This window comes from Capra hircus, chromosome 14, assembly GCF_001704415.2.
Source record: "Capra hircus breed San Clemente chromosome 14, ASM170441v1, whole genome shotgun sequence".
Taxonomy (NCBI): Eukaryota; Metazoa; Chordata; class Mammalia; order Artiodactyla; family Bovidae; genus Capra; species Capra hircus.
Genome location: NC_030821.1, coordinates 44866891 through 44880519, shown reverse-complemented (window position 1 = coordinate 44880519; position 13629 = coordinate 44866891). Strand labels below are relative to the sequence as shown.

Here is a 13629-nt window from a genome sequence, read left to right as displayed (position 1 = left end):
ATCTTTGTCACTGCACGCCCCGTCTTCCCCTCCTTCCTCTGCTCTCTCTCCCGCTGTCTCCTCGGCGCACTATCTCCCCACTCCTCCCATCTGCCTATCCTTGTTACAGATCTTACTTCCACTTAAGATGGGGCTCTATCCTGAGAACTCATGGGAAGTTGAAAATATTAGTTGAAAATGCACTGGATAGACGTAACCTGTTCAACACAATTTAGCCTAGCTTACCTTAGAGTGTGCTCAGAATACTTATATCAGCCTGCAGTTGGGCAGAGATCATCAAATACAAAACTTATTTTACAATGGAGTGTTGATTATCTCAGGTAGTTTATTGATTACTGTACTGAAAGTGAAAAACAGAATGATTGTAAGTGTATAGGTGGTTTACCCTCCTGATTGGGTAAGTGATTAGAAGCTTCACAGCCGAGGAGAGAGTATTATACTCCATCTTTCATACTGTATATAGCCCAGGAAAAGATTAAGATTCCAAATTGTGTATGTTTTCTTCTGAATCTTAACAGCTTTTGCACCATCATAAAGTCAAGAAATTATAAATTGAACTCTCATAAGTCAGAGCCGCCTTTATGTGCTTTCCTGTGGTGAAATTTAGGCACCCTTCCAGGAAAAGTGAAACAGCTAAATAAAGTTCACCCTCTGTTTACCGGACTGAGGCATGAAAAGAATGTAGGGCCGAGACTCTCACCATTGCAAGTTGCTCAAATAGAACTGTTGTGTAATGATGTCCACAAAAGGAAAACACAGGCGACCCAGAGTTTGTTGACCTAATTAGTGACTTTTGCCTGAAAGACACGTTTAGTTCATTTGGCAGATTAAAAAGTGTTTCAACAGCAAAACCAGACAGACTGTTGGGGGTTAATTTTTCCAAGCCTTTGCAAAAATGATTAAGGTTTTTTGGTTATACTAGCTCAGAATAGAGTTTGGTAAGGAGGAGAGGCAATGGGGTGAGAAGAGGAGGCTGCGGGCTCATTTTCGACTGATCTTTTCCTCCTTTAGTTCAGGAGTGTTGTTTTCCCCTCTTAAAACTTTCCTTTCCTCATTGCCTTATCACCTTCTAAAAGGATCACTATGTTAGTTGCCTAGAGAATGATAGAATTTTTCAGGTGAGGATGCTGAGGCTAACTAATGCCAGATTTAGGGCTAAAATCTAGTCAACGATTGTTTTTTAAAAATGCAAAATTTACTTAGGATATTATTTATTATGTAAATAATAATTTATTATTTATATATAGTAAACATAGAATACATGGTTATAAAAATGTAGAAATTGAAGATACATTTGGTGTTTTAATATACTTTTACATAGATTATACTCTATTTATATGGTTCTTTATACTATTTATTTTCCTATTTAACAAACCTGAATAACCCACACTTTTGTAACCAAAATCTCCACAACATCATTTTTAATGTCTATAGAATTACACTAAATGTACCCTGAGTCACTTAAGTATTTCCTTAAATGTTGGACATTGACCTTATTTTCATTTTTAAGTCACTTTATGTAATAGGGTATTCAGGATCTGCAGAAATCTTTGACCATGTTTCTGTTTCTTTAGAATATGAACATTTTAAAAGTTCTTGATTGTCTATTGACAAATTCTTTTCCTAAAAGACTCTCCTGGTTTAACTTCCAACGCACTATAAAGAAGTATTTAGGGTTCTTATCAAATACTGGCTTTACCAAAAATTTTCTTTTCTTTTTTCCATCACACAGTTCTGTCTTTAAGCTTAAGTTAAAGGAGGGGAAAGGGCGTGGTGCATGGGAAGGAAAGACAGCTAAAAAACAAACAAAAATTACATATAATAATGGTGGCCATACATTCTACAAGGGATACCCATTTTCAATTTTTCCATGAGCCTCCATCTTAAAACCCTCTCAGATGGTATGAATGGGAAAATCAAGGATTATTTTGTAAACAGCCTTAGTATCATTCTAAAATCCCAGTCAAGTAGTATATATTTAAAAAACATCTCTAAACTACTAGAATTGGGAAATCTTTAACCATGAATAATAGTTTCATATAATTCAGCACAAAATTTTCGGAATATGATCTCATTTCAGCTATTTAGAAACTCTGAGTAGACCAAATAGTATTTCCATCTGCCCACAGTTTCTGTAGGAAGAAACTAAGCTTAACAGAAGATAAAAATTCAGGTTCTCTCAATATATTGTTGGAGTAATCATACAAAGAGGCATTAGACTGAGATGGCTCTGATGTCTTGGTAGGTTAATGAGCACCCCCAGATTAAATCCTGTGAATACCTCAAGGGTAGGAACAACCAATCACAAACATCCAATGAGATTTTTCTCAAATAATGCAACAGCATAAGCTATAACAATCAAATAATTTCCTTGCTTTGCATGTGCATCTTCTCTATGAAAACCTTGCCCCTAGCTCCTGTCAGTGGAGTGCTCATGACTGTTTCAAGTTTGGTGTTGTAAGACTGGAATAAAGTTTTGCTCAAATAAACTCTCAGAAATTTTAGTGTGCCTTAGTTTATCTTTTTGAAGCTATTAAAGCTATTAAGAAACACTATGTGAACAGCAAGTTTAAATATGTATCAGTACATGAACGGCTAGTTGATGTTGTTTGTAATATGCAGTACACTAAAGTAGGAGTATTTTGGGGTTTTTTTTTTTTTTTTTTGGTCTCAGGTGATCTGGAATCTTAGTTCCTCAACTGGGGATGGAACTGGCAGTCCTTGTATTGGAAGCACAGAGTGTTAACCACTGGACCCCCAGGAGAGTCAAGGGACATTAAAAGTTAAGCAGAAGATAAATAAAGTGAAGTTACAATAGCCACGCCATGGAAACAACCTGTCAAGAATACTGGAGTGGGTTGCCATTTCCTTCTCCAGGGGATCTTCCCAACCCTGGGATGGAAAATGCATCTCTTGCATTGCAGGCGGATTTTTTTTTTTTTACCACTGAGCCACCTGGGAAGTCCACAAAGGAATATTACTCATTCATAAAAAAAGAACAAAATAATGCCATTTGCAGCATCATGGATACAACTAGAGAGTATCCACTTAGTGAAGTGAGTCAGAAAGGGAAAGACAAATACCATACGGTATCACTTTTATGTGCAATCTAAAATATGGCACCAATGAACATATCCATGAAACATACAAAACTACTACATTTAGAATTAATAAATAACAAAGTTGTACTGTATAGCACAGGGAACTATATCCAGTCTCCTGGGATAAATCAATGGAAAAGAATATGAAAAAAGAATGTATATATGTGTATAACAGTCACTTTGCTGTACAGTAAATTAACACAACACTGTAAATTGGCTATACTTCAATAAACGAAACAAAAAAGAAAGTGAAATTGTCCATAAAGAGATAGTATTGTTTTATCCTTTTAGATACCCAGAAAAAGGTAGACAGGATTTGGAGTTGTGAAGGTGGCGCTGTTTTAGACTATTAGTTTGTTCCTCTCTTATGCAAATAACATTGTGAGTAAAACACATGGTTCTGAAATAAATAAACAGTGTATTGACTAGTTGGATACTAGTCAGTATTGGATACTCAATACTCAGCTGAACCTGAACCTCTGGCTATTCTCAGGCTAAATTAATCATTCTGCGTCTTGGGCTTCTGCAACATTTCATAAATTGGTATATTTCAATTATAATAAAACATTATATTTTAACTTATTTTTGGGGGTTGCCTTCACTATGTGTTAGGGGAAGCACACTGGCTGAAACCGCCCACCCTGGCCAGGCACTATAGTAACCATTTGTGTGAGCTGTTTTATGACATGAGGTCCTGGTAAGGAACGTGGAACTAACAAGCCACCACCAACCAGAAGAGTTGGGGAAAAGTCAGAAGGCGACACAATGTGTGTGACCACTTCCCAGAGTCCTTCTTCCTGGCATACATCTTCCTTGAGCAATGCCTGAGCCACCAGGAAGGACCTTGAGTCAGAATGATTGGCCAAAGACAACGTGCAAATTTATCCTATCACCATAAAACCCAAGACTGTGAGCCACATGGCAGAGCAGTTCTGGGTTTCCTTACCCTACTGCTCTCCACCCAGATGCCCCTACCCAATCATCTTTTGCTTTCTCAGTTCATGCATGTCCTTGGGCAATTCATTTGAGTGTTAGACAAGAGCCCTCTCTCTGAACTTGGAAGGGATTCCACTTCGTGCAACATAAAGCACTGTGGATTTCCAGTTTTATTCAGTATCTTTATAGCCTCAGCTTCTGAACTAGTCCTGGCAATAGGCAAGGCACTCAATACCTCTTTAACAAATAAGGAACTATCCGGTACACGGATGAGAATGATTTCAGAAAACAATTTGACAACTATCAACAGTCAATGAACGAATTCCACTTATTTTCTACCAACTCATTGGTTGGATCAAATTACCATTCATTTTTGTTCAAACGTGTAATGTATTATTCCTCTGTGCCAATAGATTAGAAACATTTTCCATAAAGAAAATGTTTAAGGGAGCCTAGAAAATGACACCCAGGAGAATGAAACATTTAACTCGGGCTTCCAGGATTTGTCCTTTGAGCATGGCTCTCCCCTCTATCCTTCCACACTGTTACAGAGAGGCCAAGACTATCTAGCCTGTCTGGCATTTCCGTCCACGCCTGGAGAATCCCAAGGACAGAGAAACTTGGCAGGTTACAGTCCATGGGGTCGCAAAGAGTAGAACACGACTAAGCGACCAACAGACAACACACACACACACTCCCATCAGTTCTTCCACACTGTTATAAAGAGCCCCACGCTCCGACAAGGGGAAGCAGCGTGCAAGCCGGGCGTCTGCGGGTCCCCGTAGCAAGGGTCTGGTCCGTTGCAGAGCTCTACGCGCAGGGAACGCGCGAGGCTGGGCACGTTGCAGGCGTGCCGTATGTTCTGCGCACGCGCCGGCGGCCAAGCCTGCCAGCGGGGCTTCTGGGGGATGCGCCTGCGTGGCTCGTTCCGGCCCGGGACTGGTGAGAAGCAGGGGTTTAGGGTGCCGCGGTGCCGCCGGAGTGCGGTCGCATTTCCTAGCTGGGTGCGGGATGCTGCTTCTGGCGGTGGGCGGCCCGTGGGCGGCCGGACTGCGGCTCGGCGGGAAGAGGACAGCGCCGTGGGCCTCCACCGCGCTCCGAGGCCCCAGAGCGGCCGTCTCGAGGGCGGCCTCCTGCAGAGGCTCCTCAGGGCGCGTCGGGGGCACGGGGCTGTCGGCTGCCGCGCCTGTTCTGCGTCGGGTGCGAGCCCAGGTCGGCGGTTAGAGGGCTTCGGACCCGTGTGAGGGCGGGGGAGGGGGTGGAAGTAGCAACGGGCTTGGGGAACCCGGCTTCCCCGCAGCTTCTCCCTTATTGCCCGGCGGCTCCTGTACGGAAGGAGCCCAGTGCGAGGCTGGCGGGAGTAGTATGTTTGGGCCTCGGGACCAGGCCGGTGCATTCCGGGCTTCACAGCACCCGCGGATCTAAGTATCCCTCGGAAAGTGATTATTTTCTGGGCGGTTCCAGTCACTTTACAGATGGTTGCAAATCCAGCGAGGACTCAGTTTATTGCCTTTTCTGTCCTTGAGCCCAAGCTTGTAAGAGCTAATCTTCAAGGAAGTTAGATGCGCCACGTGGATGGAAGTGAAAAAACTCGGAGAACATCTTTGAGTTTGTTGTATTTTTTATTGGGTGGCCCTATTTTTAGGAGTTACTTTGCTCCCTTGGTGGGGGGGAGGGGACGGAATAAAGACGTTAATCCTTCTTATTTTAATCTGAATAAATTGTCTCCTAATCCTGCCCTGTAAAATATTAGGATTAGCAAACATGCTGAAACTTGGAAAGCCAGCGCGGGAATTGAAATCTAATTAAACTTCAGCCTAAAAGAATTAGGCATGCCTTTTACGTCTTTGAGAGGATGTGTAGTGAAAGTCGTTTTCAGAGGTTCTGGGAACTCTGTTCCTGTGAAATTTGATGTAGGAGTTCAAGTGGAAATTTTTCATTATAGGGAACAAGGAATAGATACAAAGAGTTTGGGGAAAGAATATATATATATATATAATAGTTGTGGTATAAATCGGAGAAGGCAATGGCACCCCACTCTAGTACTCTTGCCTGGAAAATCCCATGGGTGGAGGAGCCTGGTAGGCTGCAGTCCGTGGGGTCGCTGAGAGTTGGACACGACTCAGTGACTTCACTTTCGCTTTTCACTTTCATGCATTGGAGAAGGAAATGGCAACCCACTCCAGTATTCTTGCCTGGAGAATCCCAGGGACGGGGGAGCCTGATGGGCTGCCGTCTATGGGGTTGCACAGAGTCGGACACGACTGAAACGACTTAGCAGCAGCAGTGGCATAAATATTTTAGAAGTATTAAAAACTACCTGGGCTTTATAAACACTGAATCTACAATGTTTTGCTTAAATAAAGTGAGGTGTTTTTTTTTTAAACAAAAACTAATGCATTTAAATCTTTGCAGTTGAGTGATAGTGACATGCAATAGAAGAAACTACTCCACTAACTTTTTACTTGTTTAAGGTCACACTTTATCTAACAAGCTTCTAGCTGGCATCCAAACCTAGGTCTTCAAACTCCCAATTCAGTGTCTACTTGTGAGTGGGATTAAGGAAAGCCTTTCTGTACTCAGTTTGAGTTCTTTAGCTCTGTAGATTATTTGGAAGAATTTCTTAAATCACCCTATATGAGACATTCTTTTTATTATATTTTTCAAAATAAACTTTAAAAAATTTAAAACTTGGTCTAAAATGCAATTTATTATGCACTCACATCATGGTCTCTCTTTCAATAGATCCCTGTTTGTTGGGAAAGAGGTGTTCGATGTTCACATACACAGCTTGACAAATCAGAAGATGGAAGGCTGATTTATACTGGGAATTTGGCCCGAACAGTATTTGGTGGGTAATCATAAATGAGGATACTTCCTTTTTTCCCCCTTTTGATTATAAAAAAGGTTCTTAGCATATGATACTTAACTATTTTTATTGTTGTTTAGTTGCTAAGTCCTGTCTGACTCTCTTAAGACCCCATGGACTGTTGCCCGCCTGGCTCCCCTGTCCATGGGATTTCACAGGCAAGAATACTGGAGTGGGTTGCCAGTGGTTCAGGGGATCTTGACTCAGGGATCAAAGCCATGTCTCTTGCATCTCCTGCATTGGCAGGTGGATTCTTTACCCCTGAGCCACCACCTCATAATTGCAAGACAGAAGGAAAGATTATAAGATTTAATAAAGGATTTGGAGGTTGAGACCTTTGCATTTTTAGGAAATTTAAAATTTTATTTATCTATTTATTTATTTGGCTGCCTCAGGATCTTTGTTGTGTCATGTGGGATCTTTTCTTGCATTTGGTCTCAGTAATTGCAGCAGGCCCCTTAAAATTGCATCTACAATCCCCTTAGTTGCCCCCTCCTGCATGTGGGATTGTAGTTCCCCACTGAGGATTGAACCTGAATCTCCTACATTGCAGGGCAGATTCTTAACCACTGGACCACCAGGAAAGTCCCTTTAGGAGATTTTTTAAAGGTTTTTGAAGACTCATGACTTTGTGGTCTTGTGACTGAGCACTAAAGATTCATCCTTTGGTCACCTCTCAGGATGTTTAGCAACGAAACATATATATATATATATATATATAAAATGTTTGAATATTCAGAGAAGCAAATATGGATGAATACTTAAGAGTAGTTATTTTGGATGAGTAGACATTTACACTATAGAGTAATTATGATTCAAAGATACATTAAGTCTACATTTTTTAGGTCTTAGAATTTTCAGCAAATGTATTTACTTAGTGATTTTTGCACGTGGTAGGTAGGGAGTTATGGAGTAGGAAAAGACAGTGTATTAAATAACTACAAATTTAAAGTTATTTTGTCTCCTTAGGTCATAATTCAGTATGTAATATGGAATAATTTAGAAAAGAAGAATGTAGGTAGTGGTTTGTTCAAGTTTCTGAGGTTGTATTTCATTTCAATAATCCTTATATAAAAAAGTATCGTGAAGTCACTCGGTTGTGTCCGACTCTTTGTGACCTCATGGACTGTAGCTCGCCAGGCTCCTCCATCTGTGGAATTTTCTAGGCAAGAGTACTGGAGTGGGTTGCCATTTACACCTGAAATATCTGGAGGATTACCTTATAGCCCAGCTGGCCACAAGACTTCAGTGCCCCATTGGCATGTGCGTTTTTGATCGTGTTGATGTTACTTGGTTGTCTTGAATTTAATCTGGAAATCTATAAGTTCTCAAGTGTGTGTGACATTAAAATTGAGTATATTTAAAATACAACTTCAGCTAATTTAAAACGTTTCGGGAATAAGGATTGATTATAGTCACTGTTGAGAGGAGTTCTGAAGTTCTTGGAATAATCAGTTTTGGATGGTAGTACTTTCTTCAGAAGTCACAACATGAGTAGGTCTTTGAGCCTGTGTCACGTCTCTGGATTGAGCCTTCCATACTTGGATTGATGCCCTTAAGATGTGTCAGCTGTGACCCACCATGATGCCTTTCTTTATGAACACAGACACCATTCCTTCAAATGAAGGGAAGGTTTATCCATTTATTTCATGTCCCCACTTGACTCAGTTCTGAACTGAAGAGAATATAAATAGGAATTAATTTTAGTGTGCATGCTAAGTCGATTCAGTTGTGTCCGACTCTTTGCGACCCTCTGGACTGTAGCCTGCCAGGCTTCTCTGTCCATGGAATTCTCCAGGCAGGAATACTAGAGGGGGCCGCCATGCCCTCCAGGGTATCTTCCCGATCCAGGGATCGAACCCACATCTCTTATGTCTCCTACATTGTCAGGCAGGATCTTTATAGTTACGATATAATATTTGTGGAACAGCAAAATTTTGCATAGTATTCAAAGTTCTAGAATTGTAGCAGAATTTGATGTTTGAGTTCCTTCAGTATTATAATAGAAAGTCATTCTATATGCTTATCAGGAATTAATAATTTTTCTGTGTCAAACTGAGTGAGAGGCATTAACGCAGAGGTACCATTCCTGGAGATTCTTTAAACTACCACACTGGATCCTAGTGTAAAGACATTTGAGGAGACTTTTAGTTGGCAGTTCTTGTTAATTCAGCAACAAAAATTACTGATGTCATTGTATTCTCATTTTAGGACGAGTAGAATTCTGAACATAAAGAGGTGTGAAAGAGGCACATCCCAGGCATGGAAGTCGTATGAGCAAAGGCATCAGAATGGGAAAACCCAGAATATGTTTAGAAAATAGCAGTTACTTCAACCTGAGCAACTGGTGCTTGGCTTCCCTGTTGGCTCAGTAGGTAAAGAATTTGCCTGCAATGCAGGAGACGTGGGTTTGATCCCTGGATCAGGAAGATCCCTTGGAGAAGGAAATGGCAACCCACTCCGGTATTCTTGCCTGGAGAATCCCATAGACAGAGAAGCCTGGTGGACTACAGTCCATGAGGTCGGAAGAGTTAGACACGACTTAGCTACTAAACCACAACCACCACCAGGCATAATAAAGTATATGTATGTAGTAGTTTCTTAGGGCTTTTACAATTCATTTTCACACACTTGGTGGCTTAAAACAGCAAAAGCTTGTTCTCACAGTTTTGAAGGCTAGAAATCTGAAATCACAGTGTTGGCATGTGCATGCTCTGAAGGCGCTAGGGAAGAATTCTTCTTTGTCTCTTGCAGCTTCTGATGGCTCACAGCCATCCTTTGTGTTCCTTGGCTTACAGATGCATAACTCCAGTCTCTGCCTGCTACTTCCCAAGGCCTTCTGTGTGTCTCTGCTTGTCCTGTTCTGTCCTTTTAAGGACACTCTCATTGGATGTAGGGTCCACTCTAATCCAGGATGATCTCATCTCTACTTTTAATTGTCTGCAAAGACCCTGTCTCCAAATAAGGTCACATTCTGAGGTTCTGGGTGGATGTGAATTTTGAGGGGACACCATTCATACTACTATAGTGTGAAACGAATAATGGGGAAACAAGAGGGGAGTTTTCTGCAGCAGACAGCTTGGTCCCCATTAAATCCCATGTGTACCAATGTCATGACAACTACCTGTGAGAAGGAGAAATTATTTTTAAATTACTGGTACAAACAAGAAGCCTTCAACCAGCAGTGATGTGTGGGAGTGACTGCTGTGTTACAGCCTCATCAACATGTATGGTATCAGATTTTTTGGTTTTTGCCAGTTTTGCAGAAAAATAATATCTCACTGTGGTTTTAATCACATGTTTGTTATGTTTGAAGTTTAGCATCATTTCATCTATTGTAATCTTCCCTGGTGGCTCAGATGGGAAAGAATCTGCCTTCAATGCAGGAGACCTAGGTTCTCTCCCTGGGTTGGGAAGATCCCCTGGAGAAGGGCATGGCAACCCACTCCAGTATTCTTGCCTGGAGAATTCCATGGACAGAGGATCCTGGTGGGCTACAGTCCATGGGGTCGCAAAGAGTCAGACATGACTGAGCGTCAACTAAAACACACACACACACACATACACAATCTGTTTAAAGGCCATGTGCATTCATGTGCATTTTTTGTTTCATTGAACTGTCGGCTTATATTTCTTACTCATTTGTTTATTGGGTTGTTGATCTTTTTCTTCTCATATACTGGCAACCTTTTATATCTTGGGTATGTTAATCCTTTGTAATAAAAGTTTGTAGTATTTTTCTCATTCATTTCTTTATTTTGTTTATGGTATTTATGTCTATGCACATTTAAAAAATGTGATCAGACTTATCAACTTGCCCCTTGATTGCCTCTGTATTTTAACTCGTAATTAGAAAAGTTTTTCTGTTTTCAGATGATAAGGCCTTCACAGGTATATAAGGCCTTCACAGGGCTTCTTATAGCTTTCTTATTTTACACACCTAGATCTCTGGATTATTTGGAATTTTCCAGGTATATGATATGAGGGATTGTTTTGAATTTTATCTTTTTCTTTGTGGCTATCCAGTTGCCCCAGCAGCGCTAGTTTTAAATTATATCTTTACACTAAATTTCCCTATGCAGTGAGGTTTCTAGATTTTCTGCTTTTGTTCCATTGATCTGTTCATGTACTGAGCCTATACAACACTGTTTTAATGTTTTAGTATCTAACTCTCCCTCTCTTTTTTGCTTCCTTTGTTTTTCCAAATTAACTTTATAATCAGACCATCTAGGATTTTGGCTTGTCCATTTTCCAAACAGATGGTGTTCAATCATGTTAAAATTATACAGTCAAACTAAGAAAATTTACATTTTAAGTTATTTATTTACTGTGGTAAAGTAGACATAATGTAAAACTTACCATTTTGACCATTTTTAAATGTATAGTTAAGAAGTCAGTGATTTAAAAAAAATCTTTCTAAGTAAAAATATGTCACTATTTTAACTTGAGTGTTTTTCCTTGATAAGGAAATTTTACCTCTCCCACACGTTTCTTAAACATCAGTGGGGATTTTTTGTTTTTAAATTTGCTGTTTTAATGTTGGGCACTTAGCCTGATAAAGTTAGGCCTGTATTTGAACATTTTGTTTTAGATCTGTGGAAGTACTTGTTAACAGAGCATTTTATTTGATTATCTGCCGACTGGATTAAGTTTTATAGTATTCATAAGGATTTTTAAGTAATATTAAATCTTTTATTGGGTGGTGCATTGTAATAGCCAACAGACTCGACCCTAGAGTCAGATTGCCTGAGTTTGAATCCCAACACCACTATTTGGTGAGGCTTCCCTAGTGGCTCAGACGATAAAGAGTCTGTCTGCAATGCTGGGTCAGGAAGATCCCCTGGAAAAGGGAATGGCTACCTACTCCAGTGTTTTTCCCTGGAGAATTCCATAGACAGAGGAGCCTGGTGGGCTATAGTCAGTCCATGGGGTCTCAAAGAGTTGGACATGACTGAAGTGACTTTACATTTTCACATAGCTATTTGGTACCTATGTGACATTGCACAAGTGCCTAATATTTTCTTATTTTTTAAATGGGAGTGATGATGATGATAATTATACGTCTATCTTATAGGACTTTTTTTGTAGATTTCATGAATAAAATATGCAGAGTGCTTAAAATAAAGCCTGGAATATAATAAGCACTATATAGGTGTTTTGGTTTTGTTGTTTTGGTGATAATATGGTAGGAAGAAAGAAGAATTAATTGGATGGTATTAATCCTCTCCTGTTTTCTTTTTTTAGGTGTGAAGTGTTTTTCTTACTCTACAAGTCTGATCAGCCTTGCATTTCTACCATACATTTTTGCACAAAATAATGTTATATTTGGAAGTCTGCCTTTGCAAATCTTATTTTATGGCACCATAGGAAGCTTTACAGTGATCACTCCAGCACTGCTTCACTTTCTTACAAAAGGCTACGTCGTTCGCTTGTACCATGAGGCCAGAACAGACACTTACAAAGCCGTTACTTACAGTGTTGTACTTTCGGAAACAAGTACAGTATTTCACCAGAATGATGTGAAGATTCCAAACAGCACGCATGTGTTTACTACATTTTATGCTAAAACAAAATCATTGTTAGTTAATCCAGCACTCTTTCCAAACCCTGAAGACTATAACCATTTAATGGGTTATGACAAACCATTCACTTTTGATCTGGAAGAAGCCAGTGAAAAGAAACAGCTTAAAGAAGAGAAATGAGTCTGCTTTTTGTCATGCTACATGGCACGTGAGATTTCAGTTCTGCTACCACGGATCGAACTGATGCCCCCTGCATTGGAAGGGTGAAGTCTTAACCGCTGGACTGCTGGAAAAGTCCTGAGTTTGTTATTTTTATGTTTGTGCTTAAATGTGATTTGTGTTCCAATGTATGATAATTGCCTTTATGTTTGATTTTGTTAGTGACTGATTGTTAAATAGTTTAAATTGTATCAGACGGAACTTTTAATTCAGAGACTTATGTTCCTTTATAATAAAAAAAGTTATGTTTAAAAAACAAAACATGTAACATTCTACCATTTTGTTTAAAAGGGTGTGAAAATACATGTGTATGCTGATATATGCATGGTTAATTTTATATAATAAATGATTCTCATCTGGGGATTGGATATCAGAAGCATATAGGAGAGTTATTTTTCCTTTGTGTATGAACTTTTCTAAGGATATGGATACTACCTTTTCCCACAGTAGAAACTCTAAAAATTCACACGTTATAGAAAGCAGGTGTTAATCTGCTTCCTTTGGCTCTGAATACAGGTTTTTGCCTATCCTCTCTGATGTGGCTGCCCATGTTAAAGATTGTGTACAGTAGAGTGTGGTTAGCTTGAAGGCAAATGGTAACCTGCGGAGTTTGTTTTCAGTGGCTATGCTTGTCTCTCCACATGCACTCTCCTTTGGTATACTCTATCACACATAGGGAAAATCCTATCTACTTTGGTACGATCCTACCCATACAGATGGATAGTACCTTTTATAAAATAGCAGTCTTCATGCTAACTTATCACATATTGGCATTTTAAGATTTTTACCTCTAACTGTAGAAAGTTGGTTCTTGTGAAGGATTTTCAGCCAGGAACAAATGGCCTCACATCGTTACTTAGATTGGTAGATGCTGATTATGTGCCTAGAATGCACTGGGTACTGGGCAAGTTGCCAGAGTCACAGTTAAGAACAAAACACCCAGTCTGTATAAAGCTGTGTAATAGCCATCACATGCCACGAT

General features: G+C 39.9%; 1 protein-coding gene across 2 annotated transcripts; it reads left to right on the top strand.

Moving 5' to 3' along the window:
- TMEM70 (transmembrane protein 70) lies at positions 4916-12929 on the top strand. Of its 2 annotated transcripts, XM_018058399.1 has the most exons (3): positions 4916-5249; positions 6783-6888; positions 12151-12929. In XM_018058399.1, exons 1-3 carry the CDS (start codon positions 5049-5051, stop codon positions 12606-12608), a joined length of 765 nt encoding a protein of 254 aa, XP_017913888.1. In that variant the 5' UTR covers positions 4916-5048; the 3' UTR covers positions 12609-12929. The 2 variants fall into 2 exon arrangements, with proteins under 2 accessions (XP_017913888.1, XP_017913887.1); XM_018058398.1 differs by lacking the exon at positions 6783-6888 and having other exon boundaries at positions 4928-5249.